At 55.6% G+C, this 27,442-nt stretch overlaps 2 protein-coding genes and 1 pseudogene across 11 annotated transcripts in view; 1 reads left to right on the top strand and 2 right to left on the bottom strand.

The window, feature by feature from the left end:
* Positions 1-2,507, bottom strand: part of LOC129395412 (cyclic AMP-dependent transcription factor ATF-4-like) — a 25,807-nt pseudogene extending 23,300 nt beyond the window's left edge. The window contains exon 1 of the transcript XR_010111231.1: positions 2,378-2,507. The product of XR_010111231.1 is annotated as a cyclic AMP-dependent transcription factor ATF-4-like (transcript). The remainder of the gene's footprint in view (positions 1-2,377) is intronic.
* IKBKG (inhibitor of nuclear factor kappa B kinase regulatory subunit gamma) overlaps positions 1-11,385 on the bottom strand; it is a 17,675-nt gene extending 6,290 nt beyond the window's left edge. For 2 of the 6 annotated variants that reach the window (XM_034950011.4, XM_034950015.4), the window contains exons 1-4: positions 11,113-11,331; positions 6,618-6,819; positions 2,378-2,589; positions 102-217 (exon numbers count right to left, since the gene is read on the bottom strand). In XM_034950011.4, the coding sequence (XP_034805902.1) occupies positions 102-217; positions 2,378-2,589; positions 6,618-6,804 (515 nt within the window). In that variant the 5' untranslated portion in view covers positions 6,805-6,819; positions 11,113-11,331. Of the gene's footprint in view, positions 1-101; positions 221-2,377; positions 2,590-6,617; positions 6,820-10,770 lie in introns of all 6 variants that reach the window. The other 4 variants (XM_034950012.4, XM_008952821.7, XM_034950014.4 and 1 more) reach the window with 4 other exon arrangements.
* On the top strand, positions 11,280-27,442 carry G6PD (glucose-6-phosphate dehydrogenase). Of its 4 annotated transcripts, none has more exons than XM_003806357.4 (13): positions 11,280-11,404; positions 12,710-12,837; positions 22,727-22,764; positions 22,860-22,968; positions 23,520-23,737; positions 24,409-24,567; positions 24,673-24,798; positions 25,164-25,257; positions 25,705-25,891; positions 26,031-26,266; positions 26,371-26,447; positions 26,553-26,645; positions 26,743-27,442. In XM_003806357.4, the coding sequence occupies exons 2-13, from the start codon at positions 12,718-12,720 to the stop codon at positions 26,831-26,833; spliced, it is 1,548 nt and encodes a 515-aa protein (XP_003806405.1). In that variant the 5' UTR covers positions 11,280-11,404; positions 12,710-12,717; the 3' UTR covers positions 26,834-27,442. The 4 variants fall into 4 exon arrangements, with proteins under 4 accessions (XP_003806405.1, XP_008951106.1, XP_008951103.2 ...); XM_008952858.3 differs by having other exon boundaries at positions 24,406-24,567; XM_008952855.4 differs by lacking the exon at positions 11,280-11,404 and adding an exon at positions 11,665-12,083 and having other exon boundaries at positions 24,406-24,567.

The raw sequence follows: 27,442 nt of genomic DNA, 5'->3' as shown, positions 1-27,442 counted from the left end.
CGGTCTATCCTCATCAAGGAGCACCCTGGAGGCCCCTAAACCCACCTCATTGCTTTTGGAAACCCTGGAAGCGGTCTCCGGAGCCGGCTCCCCCGACTCACCGACCCTCCAGAGCCTGGCATTCCTTAGTGGCAGCCTCCAAGCGACTCTGGCTCTCCTGCAGCTCCCCGAGCAAGGACGTCACCTGGGCTTTCACAGAGGCCTTGTCCTCAGCCATCTGCTGCAGGATAAAAAGCCACTTCCTGTCAGCACTGCTTTCTCCCCAGCGGCCCACTCCTGCCATCCGCAAGCCTGGGGCAACCCGCAAGCGGCTGAGGCCTGCGCGCCATGAGGCCTTTTTTCCTGCCCTCGGCACCCCCAAACCTGGGTGCCCTAGGGCCTCATGAGCCCAAGGGCCACCCAACCCTCCCCAGCTGCCCACCTTAACCCTCTGCCACAGGGTGACACACAGATGGGGCAAAAAGAGATCCCCAAAGAGACGAAGGAGCACAAAGCTGCCTTGAGGTTGTCAACGGCTTAGTCACTGCCCCGGCAAGCAGGCCTTGAGGGCTGAACCCGGTGGCCTTGCAGCTACAGCCCCAGCAGGGGATCTCTCTCCGTCTCTCTGAGACTTGGGACAAAAGGAGGCCAGACACGAATAGGGCAAAGTAAACACAGGCCCCAGTCCGCACCCGGGGCCGCCAGGATGGGAGAGTTTGTGCAAATCAAGAGTGGACACTGAATTTCGTTAAACACTGGGAACTGCAGAACCTCTCGGCAGGCACACTGCACTCAAACCCCTGCCCGAAGACACCCGGCCACCACCTCACGGGGCCTCTGGGAGCCTAAGGCCGCGCCCCCGGGACGCCCCAGCCCCCTTTTGAGTGAGTTCCCGTCTGGAAACGCTCAGGGCTGCCCAGAGCATTTACTGTCTGTTCCGGCCAACACCTGACCTCCCTTTCTTACAGCATTTACTACAAAGGGCTTACCCTGTCCCTTTGAGACATCTGTGTAGCACCCACAACCCAGGGGCTTTCCCGAGGGCCCCGCAGCCACTCCTTGGAAACGGAAACCTCAGGAGGCGCGGGGCCCAGTCTCCCACTCTCCACGGGGACGGAAGCATCCCAACCTTGGTAAGCACCGGCAGCTCCCACCCACGGCTGGCCTCGTGGCAAGGACGCTGGCTGCCCCGTCATCTTTCACCTGAGCCTGCACTCGCCCCCTCCCGACTCCCTCCTTCTCCCTTCGCAAGGCCAGGCCGCCTCTGCTGGGGCGGGAACGGAGCTCAGCTCTCTCCCCCGCAAGCAGGGGTTTCTGAAGAAAATCTCTTTTGCCAGCTTGAACAAAGGCCCGCTTTTGTGTACCTTTGTGTATCTCCGGTGTTCTTGTCAAAAGAGGAGGACAGGCACAGAGGCCCGCGGGGACAAGGCCACAGGATGACGGAGATGGAGGCTGGAGAGGTGCAGCCGGCGGCCCCCGGCGCCGTGGAGAGGCCTGGAAGGCAGCTCCCTCACGGCCCTGGCGGGGAGCCCACCCTGCCGGCACCACCGCTAGCTCAGCCTCCAGGCCTCCAGAAGCGGGAGGCCACGCGTTTCCGTGGCTTCGGCCCCGCAGTCTGTGGTGCTTGGTCACGGCAGCTGTAGATAACTCATCCACTTCCCACACAGGAAATCAACGCCTTAAGCCAGGTGCTCTAAGCCCTGAGTGGAGCGGCGTGCACAGCCCACCATCCACGCCTTTCCCCAGGGGAGTGGAGCCTGGCTGTGGCAAGTGCCAGGTACCCGCCAGCAAGTCTCCTCTCCGGCACTTCTCTCCACCTTGCCCCTCAAAGGGAGCACAGCCCCTTCCTGACTACCATCGCCAGGATCCTGCGATCAGCCAAGCCCACACACAAAGACCCTGAAACCAGGCGGTCTGTGCTAATGACACGATTTATGGGGGGAGCCTTGGGCCACACAGCTGGACCTCTGGTGGCCACAGCCGAGTGACCAAAGTTGGCCACGCAGGCGCTCTGTGCCTACGCGGCCCACCCCCCGTGCAAACCCCGGCCGCCACGGCTGGGGTGAGCTTCCCGGTTGGGACTCCGTGCTCGCTGTCCCACACTGTTGCCGAAAGAAACAGGTGCCGTCTGCACAACTCCCCTGGGCGAGGAGCCACTGAAGCTCACGCCTGGTCTCTCCTGGAGCCCGCCCTGTGCGCCCTGAGCCTTCGCTCACCGTAACCTGTGTCCTTTCCTTGTAATAAACCGGAACTGGGAGTGTGACGGCTTTTCTGAGTTCCGAGCCCTCCCGGCACAGCACTGAGCCCCAGGGCGCTTTGGGGGACCCCCGACCACGGGTTCCCTTGTGGAACACTGGCGTCACCGCGGGTTTTCAGAACCTGGCCCTGCCCCGACTACCTGCTGGCATCTCTTCAGGTGCTCCACCTCCCGCAGAGCCTGCTCCTTCTGCCTCTTCAGGTCGAGCTTCTCCAGGCTGAGTCTCTCCACCAGTTTCCTGGCCTCCTGGAACTTGCACATGAGAAACTCCTTCTCCTCCCTCTGGCTGGCTTGGAAATGCAGAAGCTCCTCGCAGCGCTCCCGCAGCATCTGGTTGCTCTGCCGGATGGCATCTGGTGGCAGAGGGGACAGTGGAGGGGAGCTGGGCAGCCCGGTCTGCCGGGCCCTGCCTGGGCCCACATGGGCCTGAGGCTCAGGAAGTCAGAGGCCAGAAGTGGGGCCGCCCATCCTGGTGCCCCACCCCCGCCATAATACCACGCAGCTTCTCTCAGGGGTGGATGGCGTCTCAACACTCCCTTTTGTTTCTTTAAACACTTCCAAAATCCTTTACACTAATGCCCCTCACTTTCTGCAAGAAAATAACACCAAACACATCAGCTTCACTTAAAAGTACATCTCAAATGTCACTTTAAAAAATTTTTTATTTTTGGCCGGGTGCGGTGGCTCACACCTGTAATCCCAACACTTTGGGAGGCCGAGGTGGGCGGATCATGAGGTCAGGAGATTGAGACCATCCTGGCTAACATGGTGAAACCCCATCTCTAATAAAAATACAAAAATTAGCCCGGTGTGGTGGCACACGCCTGTAATCCCAGCTACTTGGGAGGCTAAGGCAGGAGAAGCACTTGAACCTGGGAGGTGGAGGTTGCAGTGAGCCGAGATCACGCCATTGCACTCCAGCCTGGGGGACAGAGCAAAACTCTGTCTCAAAAAAAAGAAAAAAAGTATGTGTTAAATGCCACTTTTTTGAATTTTTATTTTTGTAGAGACAAGGTCTTGCTATGTTGCCCAGGCTGGTCTCAAATCGTTGGCCTCAAGCAATCCTCCCACCTCGGCCTCCCAACGTGCTGGGATTATAGGCATGGGCCACTGTGCCTGGCCTTATGCCACTTTGTTTGTAAGTGACTCAAATTCATTTGTATTCTGGTCAGTCTGAGGTGTGCCTGCCCTCAGATGCTCGGTATTGGTCCTCCCTGGCCTACATCTCTGCTGTCTTCTAGATCGGGGGTCCTAACACGCCTGCAGACTCCTAGGGTCAGCCTCCCAGGCAAACTTCACTGCAGCATTGCTGGCTGCAGCCTGAGAGGCCCAAAAGGCTTGGACCAGGCAAGTTAGTGGCGTCTCTGAGCCTCAAAGTCCTCATCTGCATAGTGAACAGAGACAAGAACATTCATCTTACAAGACGAGGAGGGTTAAACGAGGAAGCAGAAAACAAACGGGAAAAACCGCTGGTCCTCCCCTCACCAGAGCATGTGTGCCAGTGCCAGGCAGTCAGCAGAGGCCACAGGAAGGAGAGCCCCACACCCAGGAGACACCCCAAGTAGTGAAGAAGCCCTCTGAGGTGACAAAACTGATAAGTGATGTGGCAAGGTTCTAGCAACTCTATAGCAACTACAGAGCTGGATAAAATGGGGCAGGCAGTAGCTACCCCGTGATCAAAACCCTCAACCAACTAACTATTGCCTGCTGATGAGCGCAACATCCACCCCCCATCAGAATCCCGCTTGCTCTGCCCAAAGCTCAGCTCATCTGCAACTTGTCTTTTTTTCTGAGACAGACTCTCACTCTGTCGCCCAGGCTGGAGTGCAGTGGCGCGATCTCAGCTCACTGCAACCTCCACCTCCTGGGTTCAAGCAATTCTCCCTGCCTCAGCCTCCCAAGTAGCTGGGATTATAGGTGCCCGCCACCACGTGTGGCTAATTTTTGTAGTAGAGATGGGGTTTCACCATGTTGGCCAAGCTGGTCTCAAACTCCTGACCTCAGGTGATCCCCCCGCCTGGGCCTCCCAAAGTGTTCGGATTACAGGCATGAGCCACTGCACCTGGCTGGCAACTTGTCTTTTAAAAAATGTTCTGAACTGAGGTAAAATTCACATGACATCAAATTCACTATTTTAACTAATTCAGCAGTTTTCGGTGTATCCATCAGGTTGTGCAACCATTCGCACTATCTAATTCCAGAAAAGTTCCGGGACCCCATAAGCAGTCGCTCCCCCAGCACCCTCCTCATCTGCATCTGCCTCTGCAGATTGGCCACTTCTGGACATGTCTCACACTAGTGGAGTCACACACTAGAGACATGCAACTTCTTCGTGAATCTCTCCCTCAACATTCTAAGTACAGCCTCCTCCATGGACATAAGCATGTACATCTTGGGGGACAGACATCTTCTGGGCCCTTAGGGGCTTGGCCCAGGGCCTGACACATGGAGCTACCAAGTTTCACTTGCCACCCACAAAGCTCAGGTCAGGCGGAGCAGGGGGAGTCAATACAGCCTTGAGGCCTCCTTGTGTCCCTGGAGCCCGAGGGAAGCTGCTGCACTGAACACACAGCCTGGAAGGGAAGCAAGGGCGCCATACGCTGTGCCAGGGTCCCTGCACAGCTGGCCTGCAACACTCACCCTCAAGTCCCCCTCAATAGAGCACTCTCCTGGGGATGAGCAGAAGCCCCCAGTCTAGCTGTCACCTCTCTGTGCACCAGTGCTCTGAAGATCCCAATACAGTGGGTCTCACCAGGGACAACTGTATCCCCCAGGGGTCATTTGGCAATAAATATCTGGGGATATTGTTAGTTGTCACAACAGGATGGGTGCTACTGGCATCTAGCAGGTACAGGCCAGGGACTCTGCTCCACACCCTACAACGTACAAGAGAATTCTCCAGCCCCAGGTGCCGATGGCACTGAGGTGGGGGACCCTGTCCTGGAACAGGCAGGTCATGTTGGGTCTCCATGCTCCAGCAGGGCCTCTCCAATTCAGCCTCACCGTCGAGGAGACCAAGCAGCCCCTTGACAGCAAGCTGACTGCACTGACCCCTTCCTCCATGGAAGGAAAGGTGATTTGCCTTGACAGTAAGAGGAGACACATCGCAGGCATGGGTCTTGTCCCTGCCCACGGGGTGTCAGCCAGAGCCACTCTCTGAAGCCTACAGACTATGTGACTTGTCAGCACAGAGCCCCACATAACATCTCGGACCACACTCCAGCAAAGAAGGCGGGGGAGTGGGCCCATGACAGCGGTCTCTAGTAGTCACGGCACATGCCACCTCGCCCAGGAGCTGCCAGCCAGCCAGGACACGGAGAGCCAATTGAAGGTGCCAGCTCAGGGATGACTCCTGCAAGGAAGGGGTGTTGTCCTCCACGATGGGGTGGACACTTAGGCCTGAGTCCCCAGCAGGAACCAAAGGATGAAACAAAAAGGGCTACAGGCCCCACCACACCCAGTGAGCCATGTGGGGAGTCTATGCCGCCCCTCCCTGCAGCTCTGGGACCCGCGGCTTAGAAGGCCCCCGCAGCAGAAAGGCAAGAGTATATGGCGGGTGCCACCTGGCCCTGCCAGGCTAACCCAGGACAATGCAGAGCAGTGGCAAGGAGAGGGGGTGAGGGGGAAGAATGGCAGGGGCTGGGGGTGCCGTCACGCCCAGGGCGCGGGCAGGAGCGTGCAGCTGAGCCCTGAACCCACGACGACCTGGAGCTGAGCAGCAAGAGGGTGAGGGGCGCCCGGATGGCAGTCTAGGAAAGAACTCCCCAGTCCCAGCCACTGGGTGTGGGAAGTCAGCCTTCACCTCCGCTGAGGTGTGCGCCGGGATTGCCCCAGAGGAATGTTGCCTGTGGGGGCCACGCACCTTCCTTCCCAAGACAGACCACGCCCCTTCCTTCCCAAGACAGACCACGCCCCTCTACCAGGGCATGCCCCGCCCATTTCCAGGACAGACCCCACCCCCTCTCTGGGCAGACCACGCCTCTTCCCAGGGCCGACTCTGCCCTGTCCCAGGATGGACAGCACTTCATAAGTGCTCAGTGCAGGGACACAGAGGCCTGGACATGTTGGTCCAACCTGGAAGGTTCATTCCAGCTCCAGAGCTCCCTGTAAGGTCCAGCAAGGCTGTCCTGGAGCCTACCCGGCAGCGTGCTTCTCCCTCTGCCCTCCCCGGCTTCTTCCCCTGTCCCTCCTTTCCCTTCCCAGTACTGGTCCTGAGAGCACGCTAAACTTCCTCCCCGCTAATCTGCATCTCAGAGTCTACTTCCTGAAACCAAGAGGGAGGGCAGCACATCCCCACCCCAGGCCCAGGAAACGCAGAGGTGCAGGTGGGGAGAAGACGCCTTCCCCTCAGCAGGGCTGGATACCCTGACTCTTTCCTCACCTCGGAGCTCTTGATTCTCCTCCAGGCAGCGCTGGAGGGTCTCAGGAGCGCCCTGTTCTGAAGGCAGGTGCAGCATGGCTGGCTTCCCCAGAGGAGACTCTTCGCCCAGTACGTCCTGATCTGCTGCCGGGCCACCACTGGGCTGCACCATCTCACACAGTTGGCTCTTCCAGAGGTGCCTATTCATCCAACAGGGCAAGGGCTGAAAGAGAAAGGTAGCAGGGGAGTCACAGGAGACCCACATCCTTACCCAGCAGAAAAAGCCTATGAATTCTGGGGCTACATTTTAAACAGAATGCTGATAATTCACCTAGTGTATCAAGATGCTAAAGTGGGTTTTCAGTCTAAGGGGTAGCAGATACTCCCATTCCAAAGGGAGGTGCTGGACCACCCATGTGGGACTTGAAAAGGCCTAGCTCCAGGCTGGAAATAGAAGAATTTCACCAGAGGTGGGAGAGTCGGGACAGGACTGTTTGTGGAGGGAGATGTCAGTATGCTGGGAATCCTGATCCCCTACACACCTCCAAGCAGGAGAAGTGGAGGGTACCGGCCCCTCATCGAGTGTAGTGGGCTGAATGGTAGCCCCCAGAAAAGATATGCCCATGTTCTAACCCCTGAAACATATGTGATTCGGGAAAAGGGTCTTTGCAGATGTAGGATCTCAAGATGAGATCATTCTGGGTGACGTGGGTGGGCCCTAAATCCAACAACATGTCTTTATGAGAGACAGAAGAGAGAAGCCAGAGGGAGATGCAAGGGGAGGAGGCCATGTCGGGACTGCCTCGGAGACTGGAGTGAGGCAGCCACAAGCCCAGGAATAAATGGGGCAGAAGCTTGGGAGAGGCAAGGGAGGATCGCCCTCTTAGAGCCTTTGAGGGTGTGGGCTTGCTAACCCTTTGGTTTTGGACTTCTAGTCTCCAGAACTGTGAGATTAAAATGTCTGGCCGGGCGCAGTGGCTCACACCTGTAATCCCAGCACTTTGGGAGGCCGAGGCGGGCCAATCATGAGGTCAGGAGATCGAGACCAGCCTGGCTAACACGGTGAAACCCTGCCTCTACTAAAAAAAAAAAAAAAAAAAAAAAAAAAAAAAAAAAAAAAAAAAAAATTGCCGGTCACGGTGGCTCACGCCTGTAATCCCAGCACTTTGGGAGGCCGACGCGGGTGGATCACGAGGTCAGGAGATCGAGACCATCCTGGCTAACACAGTGAAACCCTGTCTCTACTAAAAATACAAAAAATTAGCCAGGCATGGTAGCGGGCGCCTGTAGCCCCAGCTACCCAGGAGGCTGAGGCAGGAGAATGGCGTGAACCCGGGAGGCAGAGAATGGCGTGAACCCGGGAGGCAGGAGAATGGCGTGAACCCGGGATCGCGCCACTGCACTCCAGCCTGGGCAACAGAGCGAGACTCCATCTCAAAAAAAAAAAAATACAAAAAATTAGCAGAGTGTGGTGACACGCGCCTGTAGTCCCAGCTACTCGGGAGGCCGAAGCAAGAGAATCGCTTGAACCCAGGAGGCGGACGTTGCAGTGAGCTGAGATTGCGCCACTGCACTCCACCCTTGGCTTTCAGAACAGCCCCTTCTCCTGGTTTCCTCCCTATCTTGCTGGCTACTCCTGCCCAGGCACTCTCACTGGGTTCCCATCCTTCATGTTGGGGTGCCCCAGGGCTCTGTCCTAGGACATCTTCTTCTCTGTAACTTCATTCACTCCCACAGGAATTCTGTCCAGTCTCATGCCTTGAACTCCAATCTTGATGCTTAATTAGACCTCTTTTCTAAACTCCACATTCATTTATCAAACTCGACATTTCTACTTGGTTATCTAGTAGCCTTCTCAAAACGAACCTCTCTAAGACCTCCGACAGTCCCCGAAACCCAGATCTACCCAAGGCCTTCTTTGTTATCAGCTGATGGCGAATCCATCCTCCAGCTGTCAAAAGTCTTTTTTGATTCTCTCTCTCTCTCTCTCTCTCACACACACACACACACACACACAAGAGCACATCTAATCCATCAAGAAATCCTGTTAAAATGTATCCCCCAACCGATCTGATCACACTGAGCAATTAACATTAACTATTTTAGGTGTCATAATGATATTGTGGTTGTTTTTCAGAGTCCTGTCTTAGAGAGAGGCACACTTAAATGTTTAAAGATGATGTCTGAATTCACCTCCAAATAATGGGAAAACTCCTAGGTATATACCCGAGAGAAATGAAAACACATGTCTCCACATGAATGCTTGTAGCAGCATTACTCATAGCAGCCAGAGAGTGGAAACAACCCAAATGTCCATCAACTATGAATAAACAAAATCTAGTACATCCACATGCTATAACATGAACAAATCTTGCAAATATGCTGAGAAATAAACAAGTCACAAAAGATTAAACATTGTATGAGTCTATTTATATAAGATGCCTACAACAGGCCAATCCACAGAGACATAAAGTGGATTAAAGGTTGCTGGGGAGAGCCACTTAGGGCTGAGGGGAAGATAAGCTGAGCTAAAGGGTATGGGGTTTCTTTGAGGGGTGACGAAAGTGTCCTGTGAATATACATACAACAAACCATTGAATTGTACACTTTAAATGGATGAACTGTGTGACATGCTAATGATATCTCAAGCTGTTATTGAAAATAATAGTGGTGGCCAGGCATGGTGGTTCACACCTGTAATCCCAGCACTTTGGGAGGTCATGGCAGGTGGATCACTTGAGGTCAGGAATTCGAGACCAGCCTGGCCAACATGACAAAACCCTGTATTTACCAAAAATACAAAAAAAAAAAAAATAGCTGGGAGTGATGGTGCACGCCTGTAATCCCAGCTATTTGGGAAGCTGAGGCAGGAGAATCACTCAAACCTGGGAGATGGAGGTTGCGGTGAGCCAAGATCGTGCCACTGTACTCCATCCTGGGCGACAGAGTGAGACTGGGTCTCAAAAAAAAAAGAGGCCGGGCGCGGTGGCTCATGCCTGTAATCCCAGCACTTTGGGAGGCCGAGGCGGGCGGATGACAAGGTCAAGAGATCAAGACCATCCTGGCCAACATGATGAAACCCCATCTCTACTAAAAATACAAAAATTAGCTGGGTGTGGTGGTGCACACCTGTAGTCCCAGCGGCTGAGGCAGGAGAATCGCTTGAATCCAGGAGGCGGAAGTTGCAGTGGGTGGAGATCACACCACTGCACTCCAGCCTGGTGACAGAGCGAGATTCTGTCTCAAAAAAAAAAAAAGAAAGAAAGAAAGAAAGAAAGAAAGAAAAAGAAATAAAATAATAATGGGAGAGGATTGCGAGGGATATAAACAAAATTAGTCAGAAGTTGATACCTTCAATTGTTGAAGTTGGTAGCTGTGAATGTAAGATTTACTATACTGGCCGAGCGCAGTGGCTCACACCTGTAATCCCAGCACTTTGGGAGTCTGAGGCAGGCAGATCACCTGAGGTCAGGAGTTCAAGACCAGACTGGCCAACATATAGTGAAACCCCGTCTCTACTAAAAATACAAAAATTAGCTGGGCGTAGTGGCGCATGCCTGCAGTCCCAGCTACCTGGGAAGCTGAGGCAGGAGAATGGCTTGAACCCAGGAGGAGGAGGTTAGAGTGAGCTGAGATCATGCCACTGCACTCCAGCCTGGGCGACAGAGCGAGACTCCATCTCTCAAAAACAAACAAACTAAAAAGATTTACTATACTAATTTTTCTACTTTCGTACATTTTTGAAATTTCCAATAATAAAATGCTCAAAGCACTGTCTCTGAGCTGGATTACTGCAATTACCTCTTAACAGGTCGCCCTTCTTTTACCCTTGCCCACTATGCTCTGCTCTCCCCACCACTGCTAGAACGATCAGTGTAAGACGTAATTCCGATCACATTCCTCCTCTACTGAGAACCCTACCATGGATCCCCGTTGCCTTCTGCGTGAAAGCCAATCTCCCTACAACGGCCTACAAGGCCCTGTACCATCGGGTTCCCCATCCCTTCCTCTCCAACTGTGCTCCCCTCCCTCACTCTGCTCCAGCTATAGTGACCTCCGTGCTATTCCTCTAATGTGCCAGGAGAGCCCATTCATTCTCAGATCACAGAAACAGTATGACGATAGGCAGATGTTGTCTTGCAAAACGAGCAAACAGGCATATGAAATCAGATACCTAGCTGCCAAACTATATGTGAGGCATTTCCGAAGAATTTAACGACCTCGATAGAACGCAGTCAAGTTTGGTGAACAGAATGTCTCTGAACTAGAGGAGTCCTCACACAAGGAGTAGGGTCAGACCCCGCAGTGGAGGAGGAGGGAGGAGTAGAAACAGTCCAGCTCGCCGCCCAAGTAACCTGGGTCCTGAATCGGCCCGCCTTGGCCAGTGCTCCAGAAGCGCGCAGCAGGAACGGGCTGGGGCCCAAAAAAGAGGGGGGAGCCTGAACGTCCGGGGGAAGTTTCGGAGGCGGCGGAACGCCCACGGATGGAACCCTGTCTTTGGGGAAAAGGACCACACCTGTCAGCAGAGTCCGTCAGACGTGAGAAGGGTGGGAGCGGCGGACTGTGAACGCTGGTAGGGCCCCGGCGCTCCGAGAAAGTCCCAGTTTCGCGGTCGCCCTTCCCTACTCCGCTGTCGAAATCCCCGCTTCCGGCTTCCGGTGTCATAGCTGTGGGATCCGGAAGTAAAAACACAAGCCCCGCCCCGGGAACACGGGAAGCCGGCGAGAAGTGTGAGGCCGCGGTAGGGCCGCATCCCGCTCCGGAGAGAAGTCTGAGTCCGCCAGGCTCTGCAGGCCCGCGGAAGCTCGGTAATGATAAGCACGCCGGCCACTTTGCAGGGCGTCACCGCCTACACGCCCCCTCGTCTCTCGGACGGCGGCGTCTAGCCTCGGGGCGCTCGGCCGCCCCGCCCTCTCCGGGGGAGGAATCAAGAAGAGACTGCCCAATAGGGCCGGCTTGACCCGCGAACAGGCGAGGGTTCCCGGGGGAGTGGCGCGGCAGAAGGCCCCGCCCAGGAGCCGAGGGACAGCCCAGAGGAGGCGTGGCCACGCTGCCGGCGGAAGTGGAGCCCTCCGCGAGCGCGCGAGGCCGCCGGGGCAGGCGGGGAAACCGGACAGTAGGGGCGGGGCCGGGCCGGCGATGGGGATGCGGGAGCACTACGCGGAGCTGCACCCGTGCCCGCCGGAATTGGGGATGCGGAGCAGCGGCAGCGGGTATGGCAGGCAGCCGGCGGGCCGGCCTCCAGCGCAGGTGCCCGAGAGGCAGGGGCTGGCCTGGGATGCGCGCGCACCTGCCCTCGCCCCGCCCCGCCCGCCCGAGGGGTGGTGGCCGAGGCCCCGCCCCGCACGCCTCGCCTGAGGCGGGTCCGCTCAGCCCAGGCGCCCGCCCCCGCCCCCGCCGATTAAATGGGCCGGCGGGGCTCAGCCCCCGGAAACGGTCGTACACTTCGGGGCTGCGAGCGCGGAGGGCGACGACGACGAAGCGCAGGTAACCGGCCGGGCGGGCGCCGCGCAGGCGGAGGAGCGTACTGTCCCGCGCTGCGCCGCGCGGCGGTAAAATACACGCTGTTTGTTGTGCTTGAGAACCGAGCAGAATCGAGAGGGTCTTAACCAATCCCTTTATACCCCGCACCTCCTCTCTTGAGCCCCTGAGACCCCCGAGAGCGAAGGGGACTTGCCGACCGGGGTCACCCAGCTTGGCAAGGGGAGGGCTGGAGCTGAACTCCAGCATCTGCACCATCTCCCATGCTCCAGGTCATTGTGGAGTTCCCGCTACAGTCGGGAATGAGATGGTCCTGGGCACGCAGTTCCATGCCCCACAAGGATTTTACTCGGTTGTCCAGAATTGATGCTGTAGTCGGAATCCACCAATGCTTTGAGTAATTTTGTAATGTACACCCTGAATGAAGGCTGCCTAGGAGAGAGTGGCTGGAGCCCAGAGCCCGCAGTTTCTAACCCATCAACCACTCCCCAACGCCCAGCCGTTCACAAGGAGTGATTTGGGTAATCAGGTGTCACCCCGGTGTGAGACCCCAGAGGAACTCTCAAGAAAGGGGCTAACTTCTCAATGCTCTCCTGTTCTTCTGCCTTGTTAACGAGCCTTTCTTCCACCAGACAGCGTCATGGCAGAGCAGGTGGCCCTGAGCCGGACCCAGGTGTGCGGGATCCTGCGGGAAGAGCTGTTCCAGGGCGATGCCTTCCATCAGTCGGATACACACATATTCATCATCATGGGTGCATCGGTGAGTATCTCCCAGGCCCCAATCTTAAAAGCCAGGAAGTGCCTGCTCCATGCCTCAGCTTTTCCAACTAATTGTTGCAGGGCCCCACAGGCTCTGCTAAGTTGAGCTCCTCCTCCCGCTCCTGCTAGTGCGCCAGGATCATCCCGGCTCTACCTGGTGTGCATATGCACTTGCAAGACTTTTTTTTTTTTTTTTTTGGAGACGGAGTTTTGCTCTGGTCGCCCAGGATGGGGTGCAGTGGCGCCATCTTGGCTCACTGCAACCTCGGCCTCCTGGGTTCAAGCGATTCTCCTGCCTCAGCCCCCCAAGTAGCTGAGATTACAGGCATGCACCACCACACCCGGCTAATTTTTGTATTGTTAGTAGAGACGGAGTTTCACCATGTTGGCCAGGCTGGTCTCAAACTCCTGACCTCAAGTGATCCGCCCGCCTCGGCCTCCCAAAGTGCTGGGATGACAGGCGTGAGCCACCACGCCCGGCTGCAGGACATTTCTGAACCCTGTGCCTAGCCGCTGAATGTAGCCCTTAGTCCTGGAGTTGCAGGCTCTTTAGGGACTGTCTAGATGGACTTCTTGGGGAAAACAGGGAATGCTATTCATTCTGTAGTTTTTTCAGACCTGTTCATGCCTTAACAAATGAGTTCCAAAGGCAGGATCTGAGGCCTGATCTCTGCCTCTTCACTAACACTTCAAGTTCCGTCGATACAAACACTTAGGTTTTCTTTGAACACTGTCTCTTTGCCTCAATTTCGAAAGCCTACCAAGGAGCTCTGCCTCACCCCACCTGGCCCCAATTGTCCAGCTTGTAGAACCGCCATTCTGCACTCATAGGAAAGACAAAAGAATAGTATAGCATGAGGATTTCCATGGGAGGGGAGGGAGGGGTGGTCCTAGGACAGCCATCGCCCGAGACTAGAGCACCCTCCCCTGTGTCCCATGGGGCAGTGAGACTGTGCAGGGGCTGGTGGAACAAGGGCTTCATCTCAAATTACACGTGGTCTCAGTTTTCACTTTTAACCCTGGATGCACTCAAGAATCTCTCTGCTCATTACTGTATGACCATCTTTGCCATTAACTTACCTTGTAACCTTGAGCAGGAGCTCTATCAAAACTAGTTAGCTCTTCCACATCGTGCGCCCCTCAGTGCTGGCTGAGCTCAGTGGTTCTTTGTTCACATAGAACAACGCGCTGTCACACTTTGTCAAACCTACTCCTTGACACCTTTGTACTTCTGATCAGAACTTAGAAAAGGAGAGCCAAAAGGGAATGAGGAGGCAGCCGAGGGAGAAGGGCTCTGCCAGTGGCAGAGTAAGGAGGGGCCATTGTCCTCTGACTCCCCATAAGCCTGAGACCCAGGAGAGGTACCAGGTGGAGCCCACAGTAGATTGGGCTTGGCCTCAGCCCCAGCCTGGTCCCCTCAGAAGAGCCATACCTGGCCGGGCACGTTGGCTCACGCCTGTATTCCCAGCACTTTGGGAGGCCGAGGCAGGTGGATCGCCTGAGGTCAGGAGTTTGAGACCAGCCTGGCCAACATGGCGAAACCCAGTCTCTACTTAAAATACAAAAATTGGCTGGGCGCGGTGGCTCACATCTGTAATCCCAGCACTTTGGGGGGCCAAGGTGGGCGGATCACAAGGTCAAGAGATCGAGACCATCCTGGCCAACATGGTGAAACCCCGTCTCTACTAAAAATACAAAAATTAGCTGGGCGTGGTGGTGCGTGCCTGTAGTCCCAGCTACTCAGTAGGCTGAGGCAGTAGAATCGCTTGAATCAGGGAGTCAGAGGTTGCAGTGAGCTGAGATCGCGCCACTGCACTCCAGCCTGGCGACAGAGCGAGACTCTGTCTCAAAACAAAACGAAACAAAAAGGCCGGGCGCAGTGGCTCACGTCTGTAATCCCAGCACTTTGGGAGGCTGAAGCGGGTGGATCATGAGGTCAGGAGATTGAGACCATCCTGGCTAACATGGTGAAATCCCATCTCTACTAAATAAACAAAAAATTAGCCAGGCCTGGTGTGGGCACCTGTAGTCCAGCTACTCAGGAGGCTGAGGCAGGAGAAAGGCGTGAACTCGGGAGGCGGAGCTTGCAGTGAGCAGAAATCGCAACACTGCATTCCAGCCTGGGTGACAGAGTGAGACTCCATCTCAAAAAAAAAGAAAAATAACAAAAATTAGTTAGGTGTAGTGGCACCCATCTGTAATCCCAGCTACTTGGGAGGCTGAGGCAGGAAAATCGCTTGAACCCAGGAGGTGGAGGTTGCAGTGAGCTGAGATGGCACCATTGCACTCCATCCTGGGCGACAGAGTGAGTGAGACTCCATCTCAAAAAAACAAAAATAAAAAGAGCCATACCTGCATCAGCCACAAACCTTAACAGCCAGGACTCTGACCGTTAAACCCTTAGTCCAAGAAGCAGACTGGAGGAGAAGGTAACTGAGGTTGCTTTCTCCATCCCCACCCCATGCTGTCACAAGGCACTGCAACAGAGCAACCCAGGCCACAATGATAGCTTATGACTCCTGGCCTTCAGCTCTTATTAGACACCTCATTGAGAGCATCCAAGCTTGCTGTGTGACTTGGAGCAAGTGTTTTCCTTTTCCTGAACCTCAGCATTTCGTGTAGCAAATGACAGCTTTTGAAACGAGGGCCCAGGGTCCTTAGGCTTTTCCAAGCTGATTTTGTCATTTCACTGCCTTGCCTGTGGCCAGCTTGGGGTTGGGCAACTTTGTTTTGTTGAAATCAGTAGGGTTCCCCTTTGCTCTCCTCTGTTCTGAGAGTGACAACCTGAGGCTTTCAAAGCAGAAATAGGAAGTGCCAGCTCCAGCACTGTGGGTAGGGGACAAGGGGTCCTCTCTCTGAAGAGCCTCGTGGTTTGTTTTTTCCTCTTCCTGGTGGGGGGGAGATGGGAGGTGGCGTGCTCAGGCAGCACCTGGAACAGCTCCGGCTCCCAGGCTCCTTCCGCGCCTGATGCCTCACTCGGTGTGGGAGGTAGGCAGGGTGGCACTTGAGGGCACGCGATCCTAGAATCTGCTGTTCCAGGAAAGCAGCCCGTTCTCCATTCATTGAGCAGACAGCGATTGGGTACTTCTGGGCCACAGCAGCCAGTCCCTGCCCTCCTGATGGGACCTATGTGCTATTGTGGCCAGGGAACCACGGCAAGTAAGCAGACCAGCAAGAGTTCAGGCTCACGTGTGTTTCAGAAGATACACATGGGCCCTGTGTCCCCAGTCCCCCAAAGCACATAGATCCCACAAAGAGGGCCGGGAGAGCACAAACACAGAAGGAAGAGCAAATGCCCGGAGCCCCGAGTTGGGAACAAGCTCAGCATGACCTAGAAACTGAAAGCAGGCAAGTGGCTGGCAGACCCACAGCCTGGGCAAGCAGGACACCCTGGGGCAGGCTGGACCCACGTGGCCTTCCTCTGTCCCTTCCTCCTCCCTGGCCAGCTTACCTCACACTTGCCCACACACCCAGCTTCCTTCCTGGGGGCCCTGATGGCACCTCAGAGTTACCAAGTTGGCCACTTCCTGCCTTCTCAGGACTCCCAGCCCTACCAGAAAGGGAGCCGAGGTACTTACTGCCCCCTTCCAGAAAGCTCTGGCCTTGTAGACCAGTGTGCGCCTGGAACAGCATCTTTCCCCACCTGATGGGACCTCGATGATGCTGGAGAGCTTCACAGGGAGTGAGGGGAAGAGACTGGGATTGATAGTCTGCGGGGTCCTCACTTCTCTGGGCCTTAGTTTCCCCACCTGGATCACAAGGGCCATGGGCTTGATGGGCGTTCAGGACACATCCCAATGATGGGCCTGTGGGAGGGATGACCCAGCGGCCCCCGCCTCCCCTTTCCTCAGAACATTTCTGGGCTGACTTCCCCACTGGTCTGATAAGATTCTTGCTGTGTCATGATGATGTTGGCACTCCCCCAAAGCCCCGGTGACTCATGAGCCCCCGGGTATAGCAGGGAGGCCCTTTTGTTGGTTTTTCAGCTGAACTAACTCAGCAGCCCCCAGGTTCTCTGGCCCCAGTGGCCAGGAACCAGCTGGGCCCCTGCCAAGGCCCAGGGCTCCACCCAGGGAGTCTGGGCAGGTCCTTAACCCCAGTGACCCTTGGGGATGGGATGGCCCACCCCCGCTGGCCCTGCAGCAGGCATCGTGCTCTACCATGAAACCCTCATGCCAAGACAAGGGCTGCAGCGATTTGGGTTTATAAAACAGACAGGTCATGGCCCAGGTCCCTTTGCCCTGGCCTAGCCAGATGTTGGTGGCTAGAGATCTTCATCATGCCCTGCTTCTACTAAGTCACCTTGTGTCCTTGGGCAGATCCCTCCCCTGCTGTGGTCCTCAGGAAAGAGGAGGGCGTGGGGAAGATGAGAAGCTCCCAACGGCTTTTCACTAAGGACCCCTTGAATTGTCCCCACCCACATGGCACGAGTAGACTCTTGACCAAGCTGTCAGGTTTCCCGATGTCTTCCCATGTTTGTTCCTCCAGAAAGTCCCACTAGAGCGTCGCAGCCAGCTGGGAGGGCAGGGCTACCCCTGAGTCCTGAGGAGAGCAGCTCAGTCCGGCTCAGCTCAGCTTAGCTTAGCTCCCTGTCACCATGGTAGAGAGAGCGGCCTGCCTTACCCCACCCCTACTGTCCGTCTTACCTCACCTCGCCTCTCGGGTGACTTGGAGCCCAGCAGACGGTCGGTCGGTTGCAGGGCCTGAGCTGAAACAAGGTGAGCCGGTTCAATCTCTAGTTAATCCCAAAGGGAGCAGCAGGAACAAACGGCCGGGAGCGTGGGGTTGCTGTGACTCAGCAGACCAGTCCCCTGCCACCAGTACCTTTCTGGAGTCTGTCCCGATGCCTCCCAGTCTTCCGGAATTTGGTCATGAGCAAACATGACCTGCTTTGAGTGAGGCTTAGAGGTATTTGCAGGCTGTGGTTCTTCCCGTTTATTTCAGGGTCCAGTTAGTTCCCAGTAAGCTGACCCTTTCTGTGTGGGGCCAGCCGTGAGTTGATGTGACATGGGCAACGTTCCCCTCCCCAGCCCCACTGATGGCAGGTGCTGTGAGGAGCTGAGTAGAGGAGCTCCTACCCCAGGGCGAGGGGTTGTCTGCTGGACTTTGAAGGGTGCAGCAGTGAGAGGTCCGTGTGGCTGTAGTCCTGGCACCGAGCTCACCTGAGGAGCGTCAGAAGTGGAGCAGGGCCCCTGAAGAGCGCAAGCACACAAGGCACCCACACCATAGCAGTTGCCCTCCTGGAAGCCCTCTGGTGGCTTCCTAACTGCCTGGCTCTGGGTGAGGGCATTTGACCTGGTGGCATGGCCCCCATTCTGTAATGGTTTGTAGAAATGGACCCATCCATGGTTGCAGTGCCTGATTGCTTCGAAGAGCATGTGTTTTGTTTTTTTTTTTTTCGTGACATGGAGTCTTGCTGTCACCCAGGCTGGAGTTTGGTGGCGCAATCTTGGCTCACTGCAACCTCCGTCTCCCGGATTCAAGTGATTCTCCTGCCTTAGCCTCCTGAGTAGCTGGGATTCCAGGTGCCTGCCACTACATCCAGCTAATTTTTGTTTTTTCTTTTTTTTGAGATGGAGTCTTGCTCTTTCACCAGGCTGGAGTACAGTGGCGCAATCTTGGCTCACTGCAATCTCCACCTGCGAGGTTCAAGCAATTCCCCTGCCTCAGCCTCCCGAGTAGCTGGGACTACAGGCGCGCACCACCACATCCAGCTAATTTTTTGTATTTTAGTAGAAAAGGGGTCTCACCATGTTGGCCAGGATGGTCTCAATCTCCTGACCTCGTGATCCACCCGCCTCAACCTCCCAAAGTGCTGGGATTACAGGCATGAGCCACCGTGCCTGGCCTGTATTTTTAGTAGAGACGGGGTTTCACCATGTTTGCCAGGCTGGTCTCGAACTCCTGACCTCAGGTGATCCACCCTCCTCAGCCTCCCAAAGTGCTGGGGTTACAGGCGTGAGCCACCATGCCCAGACTATTAGTTTTTACCATGTTTTATTGAAATATATGTCATGGGCCGGCCACGGTGGCTCACGCCTGTAATCCCAACACTTTGGGAGGCCACGGCAGGTAGATCACAAGGTCAGGAGTTTGAGGCCAGCCTGGCCAACATGGCGAAACCCCGTCTCTAGTAAAAATACAAAAATTAGCAGGGCGTGGTGGCAGGTGCCTGGAGTCCCAGCTACTCAGGAGGCTGAGGCAGGAGAATGGCTTGAACCCAGGAGGTGGAGATTTCAGTGAGCCAAGATCACGCCACTGCACTCCAGCCTGGCCGACAGAGTGAGACTCCGTCTCAAAAAAAAAAAAAAAGAAATACATGTCATGAAGAACACAGATGGTGCAGGTCTAGCTTGTTGATGACTTTTCACAAACTCAGCACAGCCACGGAAACTGCTCCTAGATCAAGAAACAGAATATGCTCTGCACCCAGGAAGCCCCCTCACCTGGGGCTCTCACAGTCACTGGCCCTCAAAGGGTCATTTCTGACCCACTCCCCACCCTCCGCTCCATTGTTGGTTTTCTCGCCGTCTTTCGTTGGTGCGCAAATCTTAACTGTACAATTGGCTGTACACCCTCATCACAATAAAGGCCATCGTCATCTCCCCAGAAAGTTCCTGGGTACCCATTCCCAGCCAATCTGCCCTGCTCCAGGCAACCGCTGATCTGATTTCTGTCACAATGGGTTGCATCTCTGATGCTGAGATTTCCCAGTGTTGCTGAGTAGTATCCGTTGTATGAATGCACAGTTTGCCGGGTCACATGTTAATTCAAGTGTTTGACTTGTTTCCAGTTTGGGGCCGCTATGAACTAAGGCTGCTGTGACCATTCGTGTGCAGGTCTTTGTGTGGACTTGCACTTTCATTTCTCTTGGGGTGGAACGGCCGGGTCACATGATAGGTGTGTGTTTCACTTGATCAGAGGCTTGCAGACTGTCGGGAGCACCCGCACCACCTCACAGCTCAACTTTAGCCATTTTCATTTTCTTGCCTTACTGCACTTTTCTTGTTCCTGATTGCTTAAAGGGATGATTAATATTTCAACATTTCCTATAAGTGTGATATTTGTAGTATTTGTAAGGATGATGGTTTGGGGGTTTTTTTGTTCTTTGTTTTTTGGTGGTGGTTTTTTTTTTTTTGAGACGAAGTCTAGCTCTGTTGCTCAGGCTACAGTGGTGTGATCTCGGCTCACTCCAGTCTCTGCCTCCTGGTTCAAGCGATTCTCCTGCCTCAGTGTCCTGAATAGCTGGGATTACAGGCATACACCACCATGCTCAGCTAAGTTTTGTATTTTTAGTAGAAATGGGGTTTCACCATGTTGGTCAGGCTGGTCTCAAACTCCTGACCTCAAGCGATCCCCCGCCTCGGCCTCCCAAAGTGCTGGGATTACAGGCTTGAGCCACCACGCCCAGCCAGAATGGTGTTTTATAGATGCCCTTTATCAAGTTAGTGAAGTTCCCTTGCATTCCCCCTCTGCTAAGAGTTTTAGCGTGAATAGGTGATTTCTGAAACACTTGATCTACATCTGTTGGGTTGAGCAAGATTGCTAGATTTAAAAAATCAAAACATAGCAGTAGGCAGAGAGTTCTTAGAGTTTTTTTTTAATCTCTTAATATGGTGAATTTCAATGATTTTTTTCTGTTAATATCAAACCAACTTTTTATTTACAGATGTATTTATTCTGTAAATAAAAAACCTACTGTTTTTAACATTGCAGGATTTGGTTTGCTGATGTTTTCTTTTTTTTTAAAGAGACAGGGTCAGTGGGTCGCCGTGGCTCACGCCTGTAATCCCAACACTTTGGGAGGCTGAAGCGGGCAGATCACTTGAGCCCAGGAGTTCAAGAGCAGCCTGGACAACATGGGGAAACCCTGTCTCTACAAAAAATACAAAAAATTAGCTGGGTGTGTTGGCATGTACCTGTAGTCCCAGCTACTCCAGAGGCTGAGGTGGGAGGATTGCTTGAGCCCAGAGGCAGAGGTTGCAGTGAACTGAGATCGTGCCACTGCACTCCAGCCTAGGTGACAGAGTGAGACCGTGTCTTTAAAAAAAAAAAAAAAAAACCTCCTGATTTCAAGCAATCCTCCTCCCACCTCGGTCTCCCAAAGTGCTGGGGTGTGTGAGCTGTGCCCGGCCTGCTGATATTTCGTGTGGGATTTCTGCATCTGCATGTGTGTGTGAATGAGGCGTATGGGTTTTCCCATGTGCCTTTCTCATCAGGTTTCCGTACCAAGGCTCTGTAGGCCCCATAAGGTGGCTTGGGAAGTGTTCCCCTTTCTTCCTTCTGCAGAAAGAGTTTGCTTCAGGTTGGAATTCTCTTGTGCTTGCATTTTGGTAGAACCCACTGGCAACACTCTCTATGCCAGGGGGTTGTTTCTGTAGGAAGATTTGTGGCCACTGTCCCCTCTCAGGTCCATTGCTCTGTTTTTTGTTTGTTTGAGATGGAGTTTCGCTTTTGTAGCCCAGGCTGGAGTGCAATGGCTTGATCTTGGCTCACTGCAACCTCCGCCTCCCAGGTTCAAGCGATTCTCCTGCCTCAGCCTCCTGAGTAGCTGGGATTACAGGCATGGGCCACCATGCCCAGCCAATTTTGTATTTTTAGTAGAAACGGTTTCTCCATGTTGGTCAGGCTGGTCTTGAACTCCCAAACTCAGGTAATCCATCCGCCTCGGCCTTCCAAAGTGCTGGGATTATAGGCTTGAGCCACCGCGTCCAGCTGTTTAGTTGTTTTTTTGTTTTTTGTTTTTTGAGATGGAGTTTCACTCTTGTCGCCCAGGCTGGGGTGCAATGGTGCAATCTTGTCTCACTGCAACCTCCATCTCCCGGGTTCAAGTGATTCTCCTACCTCAGCCTTCCGAGTAGCTGGGACTACAGACACCCGCCACCACGCCTGGCTAATTTTTTGTATTTTTGGTAGAGGCGGGGTTTCACCATGTCAGCCAGGATGGTCTCGATCTCCTGACCTCTTGATCCGCCTGCCTCGGCCTCCCAAAGTGCTGGGATTACAGGAGTAAGCCACTGTGCCCGGCCTATGCCCTTTTAAAAAAGCAACCATGCCAGGGGGTTGTCTGTTTCTATTCGTCTTTTTCAAACACCAATTTCCGGCTTTGTTCATCTTTTCTTTGGGTTAGCTTTTAATTTTATTAATTTTACTTGTCATTATTTCCTATTTTCTTCCTGGTAATTTGGCTTGCAGTTCTATCTTTTTCTCACTTTTTTTTTTTTTTTTTTTTTTTTTGGAGATGAAGTCTCACTCTTGTCACGCAGGCTGGAGTGCAGTGGCACGATCTTGGCTCACTGCAACCTCTGCCTCCCGGATTCAAGTGATTCTCCTGCCTCAGCCTCCTGAGTAACTGGGATTACAGGTGCCTGCCACCACACCTGGCTAATTTTTGTATTTTTAATAGAGATGGGGTTTTGCCACATTGGCTGGTCTTGAACTCCTGACTTCAGGTGATCTGCCTGCCTCAGCCTCCCAAAGTGCTGGGATTATAGGTGTGAGCCACCGCATCTGGCCCTTTTTCTCACATCTTAAGTGGAATGCTTAGCTCCTTATTTTTGAACCACTCTTTTTTGCTAATGTAAGCACTTCAGGTCACGTCTCACAAATGTGGCTACATGGTACTTCTGTCGTCCCTTGGTTCTACTGAATTGAATTTTCGGGTTTTCTCCTGGAACGCAGGAGATGCGTTTATGTCTTCTGGGTCAGGGATGGAGGGCTGGCACAGGCTTGAATCTCGGGGCTCTTCTGTCTGTATATCAGGCAAGACAGACATGCTTGTGGCCCAGTAGTGATCCTGAGTAGTGCCCAGATCACCAAGGGTGGAGGATGATGTATGTAGGTCGTGTCCCCAGCCACTTCTAACCACACACCTGTTCCCTCTGCCACAGGGTGACCTGGCCAAGAAGAAGATCTACCCCACCATCTGGTAAGTGTGTCCCGCCACTGCCCCTGTGACCTCCCGCCAGGGACAGGCCTGGTCCTGCCCTGCCCGCACTGGTTACGGCTGTGCCCTGCCCTCAGGTGGCTGTTCCGGGATGGCCTTCTGCCCGAAAACACCTTCATCGTGGGCTATGCCCGTTCCCGCCTCACAGTGGCTGACATCCGCAAACAGAGTGAGCCCTTCTTCAAGGTGGGTGGTGTCAGGGCCTCCCCCAGCCTGGTTCTGCCCTCTCTACCAGCCCCCAGCGTGGCCAGCTTCGGGGACCTCCCCCCATCCCATCCTGGGATGCTCTCCTCCCCTCCTGCCCCGCCCCGCCTGCTCTCGTACTTCTTTGAGACCCCCATTACCAGCCCCCGTGACCAGGACCCACAGGTCCCCTCCTGCTGTGCTCTGCTGCGTTTTCTCCGCCAATCATAGTTGGGTGTCATGATTTTGGAGAGAGAGCTTTCTCCAGTGTATTTCTCCCAGGTCAAAATATCCTGAAATCTGGCCTCTGTCCTAAGGCACAGGGGTCCCAGCCTGGGGCAGTGTCTGTGCTGCCTGCTTTGGCCTCCCTCCCTCTGGATGTGCAGAGCTGCTAAGATGGGGCTGAACCCAGTGTGGGACTGGGACACTGACTTCTGAGGGCACCCTCCCTGGACCTCCAGGGAAGACCCTCCACTCCCCTGGGGCAGAACACACACGGACTCCAAGAGAGGGGCTGACATCTGTCTGTGTGTCTGTCTGTCCGTGTCTCCCAGGCCACCCCAGAGGAGAAGCTCAAGCTGGAGGACTTCTTTGCCCGCAACTCCTATGTGGCTGGCCAGTACGATGATGCAGCCTCCTACCAGCGCCTCAACAGCCACATGAATGCCCTCCACCTTGGGTCGCAGGCCAACCGCCTCTTCTACCTGGCCTTGCCCCCCACCGTCTACGAGGCCGTCACCAAGAACATTCACGAGTCCTGCATGAGCCAGATGTAAGGCTTGCCGTTGCCCTCCCTTCCCGCCTGCCAGGCTGGCCCAGGCAGTGCTCCCACCACTCTATGAGCGTGTCCGGGGCCGGGGATCTGGGCAGCATCCATGGTGCCGGGGCCATCCCCAGTGGGACCACAAGGTGGCAGCATTGCTCCACGAAACACCGCCTTTCCGCTCTGCTTCCCCAAAGGCCCGGCCAGGCCGCAGGGTGGCAGCCTTGCTCTGCGAATGCAGCATGGCCCGCGCTGGGTGGTTTCCCAACCCAGCCAGAGGCTCTTGTCCTCTGGCTGGTTTTGAATGCGGGGGTAGTAAAGCAAAGGTCCTCTTCTCATTTTCAAAACCAATGAGGAAGCCAGGGCTTGGATGCCTCCTCCCCCTGCTCCCCTACAGGCCTTCAGGCCACTCCGACCCACTGGGGACCCAGCATGAGGCAGGAGGGGAACGGGCCCCTGGCAGCATGCCAGCAATGCCACCCTGGCACCCAGGGTGGGAAGGCTTCCCGGAAGGTGTTGAGCCAGAGGGTCATCTGGGAACACAAGGCACGGGAGGTGGCCACGGGGGCGAGGAGGTTCTGGCCTCTACTCCCCTGGGAGGGCATCTGAATGATGCAGCTCTGATCCTCACTCCCCGAAGAGGGGTTCAAGGGGGTAACGCAGCTCCGGGCTCCCAGCAGAGGCTGGAACCGCATCATCGTGGAGAAGCCCTTCGGGAGGGACCTGCAGAGCTCTGACCGGCTGTCCAACCACATCTCCTCCCTGTTCCGTGAGGACCAGATCTACCGCATTGACCACTACCTGGGCAAGGAGATGGTGCAGAACCTCATGGTGCTGAGGTGGGGCCAAGCCGGGGCCGGGGGACCAGGGTGGGGGTGGTGCTCAGGACGAATTCCTCCAGAACTCAGACAAGGGCAGTTCCTCCACCTTGCCCCTCCCCGCAGATTTGCCAACAGGATCTTCGGCCCCATCTGGAACCGGGACAACATCGCCTGCGTTATCCTCACCTTCAAGGAGCCCTTTGGCACTGAGGGTCGCGGGGGCTATTTCGATGAATTTGGGATCATCCGGTGAGAGCTCTTCCTCTCTCCTGGGAGGCTGGCACAGGGTGGCAGAGCCAGTCACCCTGCAGGGCTACTGTTCCCTTTCTTGGGGGAGCTCCTCCTCACCCTGCAGTTCAAAACCTAAGTGTCTGAGCTGTCAGACCGGGCTGGAAAGGGCTGGACCCCTACACAGCCAAGCACCCCACGGTTTTATGATTCAGTGATAGCATCACCATGTCCTTCCTTGATTTAAGGGGACCTGGAAGACAAGGGGGATCAGGAAGTGAGTCTTGCAGCTTGTCACTAGGAAGCCTTGTTTGGGGTCCCCATGCCCTTGAACCAGGTGAACAGGGCGGGGAGCTAAGGTGAGCTCTGGCCTCTTCCGTCCCTAGGGACGTGATGCAGAACCACCTACTGCAGATGCTGTGTCTGGTGGCCATGGAGAAGCCCGCCTCCACCAACTCAGATGACGTCCGTGATGAGAAGGTAGGGGGTGCACCCCAGTCCCCAGGAGCATGCCCTGTCGCAGGCCCATCTGTGACGAGGCACTGAGCTGGGGTGTGCATGCAGAGCAAGTGTCCTCAACCCCGGAGAAGTCACCACCTCTGAGCACAGCGTGGCCTCCTGGAGGTGACCTGGACTGGCAGTCATGAAGCCCAAGTTGTCATGTCCCAGGCCTGACAATCACTATGTGACCAGGGAAGGCCATTGCCTCTCTGGGCCTCAGCTTGTTCATCAGAATAGACTCGAGATGGACCAGGGTGGTCCTGGAGGGTCCTCAGGGAGGGGCCCTGAGCTGGGCCTCTGGCAGGGTGAGCAGAGCCAAGCAGGGGCCTCCTCCTGCCCTGAGGGCTGCACATCTGTGGCCACAGTCATCCCTGCACCCCAACTCAACACCCAAGGAGCCCATTCTCTCCCCTGGCTTTCTCTCAGGTCAAGGTGTTGAAATGTATCTCAGAGGTGCAGGCCAACAATGTGGTCCTGGGCCAGTACGTGGGGAACCCCGATGGAGAGGGCGAGGCCACCAAAGGGTACCTGGACGACCCCACGGTGCCCCGCGGGTCCACCACCGCCACTTTTGCAGCCGTCGTCCTCTATGTGGAGAATGAGAGGTGGGATGGTAGGTGATGCCTTCGAGGCCCAGCAAGGCAGAACTGGGCATGCCCTGTGTGCGGGCACTGGAGCTCCCACTGAGACACTCACGCACTGGTCCACACCCTGAGAGAGCTGGTGCTGAGGCTGCCCTTTCCGCCACATAGGGGTGCCCTTCATCCTGCGCTGCGGCAAGGCCCTGAACGAGCGCAAGGCCGAGGTGAGGCTGCAGTTCCATGATGTGGCCGGCGACATCTTCCACCAGCAGTGCAAGCGCAACGAGCTGGTGATCCGCGTGCAGCCCAACGAGGCCGTGTACACCAAGATGATGACCAAGAAGCCGGGCATGTTCTTCAACCCCGAGGAGTCGGAGCTGGACCTGACCTACGGCAACAGATACAAGGTGCCCTACAGAGAAGGAGCAGTGTGGAGGGTGGGCGGCCTGGGCCCGGGGGACTCCGCATGGTGGCAGGCAGTGGCATCAGCAAGACACTCTCTCCCTCACAGAACGTGAAGCTCCCTGACGCCTACGAGCGCCTCATCCTGGACGTCTTCTGCGGGAGCCAGATGCACTTCGTGCGCAGGTGAGGCCCAGCTGCCGGCCCCTGCATACCTGTGGGCTATAGGGTGGCCTTTGCCCTCCCTCCCTGTGTGCCACCGGCCTCCCAAGCCATACCATGTTCCCTCAGTGACGAGCTCCGTGAGGCCTGGCGTATTTTCACCCCACTGCTGCACCAGATTGAGCTGGAGAAGCCCAAGCCCATCCCCTATATTTATGGCAGGTGAGGAAAGGGTGGGGGCTGGGGGCAGAGCCCAGCGGGCAGGGGCGGGGTGAGGGTGGAGCTACCTCATGCCTCTCCTCCACCCGTCACTCTCCAGCCGAGGCCCCACGGAGGCAGACGAGCTGATGAAGAGAGTGGGTTTCCAGTATGAGGGCACCTACAAGTGGGTGAACCCCCACAAGCTCTGAGCCCTGGGCACCCACCTCCACCCCCGCCACGGCCACCCTCCTTCCCGCCGCCCGACCCCGAGTCGGGAGGACTCCGGGACCATTGACCTCAGCTGCACATTCCTGGCCCCGGGCTCTGGCCACCCTGGCCCGCCCCTCGCTGCTGCTACTACCCGAGCCCAGCTACATTCCTCAGCTGCCAAGCACTCGAGACCATCCTGGCCCCTCCAGACCCTGCCTGAGCCCAGGAGCTGAGTCACCTCCTCCACTCACTCCAGCCCAACAGAAGGAAGGAGGAGGGCGCCCATTCGTCTGTCCGAGAGCTTATTGGCCACTGGGTCTCACTCCTGAGTGGGGCCAGGGTGGGAGGGAGGGACGAGAGGGAGGAAAGGGGCGAGTACCCACGTGAGAGAATCTGCCTGTGGCCTTGCCCGCCAGCCTCAGTGCCACTTGACATTCCTTGTCACCAGCAACATCTCGAGCCCCCTGGATGTCCCCTGTCCCACCAACTCTGCACTCCATGGCCACCCCGTGCCACCCGTAGGCAGCCTCTCTGCTATAAGAAAAGCAGAAGCAGCAGCTGGGACCCCTCCCAACCTCAATCCCCTGCCATTAAATCCGCAAACAGCC

Source organism: Pan paniscus, chromosome X (genome assembly GCF_029289425.2).
Source record: "Pan paniscus chromosome X, NHGRI_mPanPan1-v2.0_pri, whole genome shotgun sequence".
NCBI lineage: Eukaryota > Metazoa > Chordata > Mammalia > Primates > Hominidae > Pan > Pan paniscus.
This window is presented reverse-complemented; position numbering and strand designations above follow the sequence as displayed.

What these genes read in the sequence shown, in the direction of transcription:
- G6PD (XM_008952855.4), top strand. Translation starts at nt 12,002, where the DNA reads ATGGGCCGGCGGGGCTCAGCCCCCGGAAACGGTCGTACACTTCGGGGC. An exon ending in TCATCATCATGGGTGCATCG is followed by an intron (nt 12,838 to 22,726) that starts GTGAGTATCTCC and finishes CCTCTGCCACAG; the next exon opens with GGTGACCTGGCCAAGAAGAA. An exon ending in GATGAATTTGGGATCATCCG is followed by an intron (nt 24,799 to 25,163) that starts GTGAGAGCTCTT and finishes TTCCGTCCCTAG; the next exon opens with GGACGTGATGCAGAACCACC.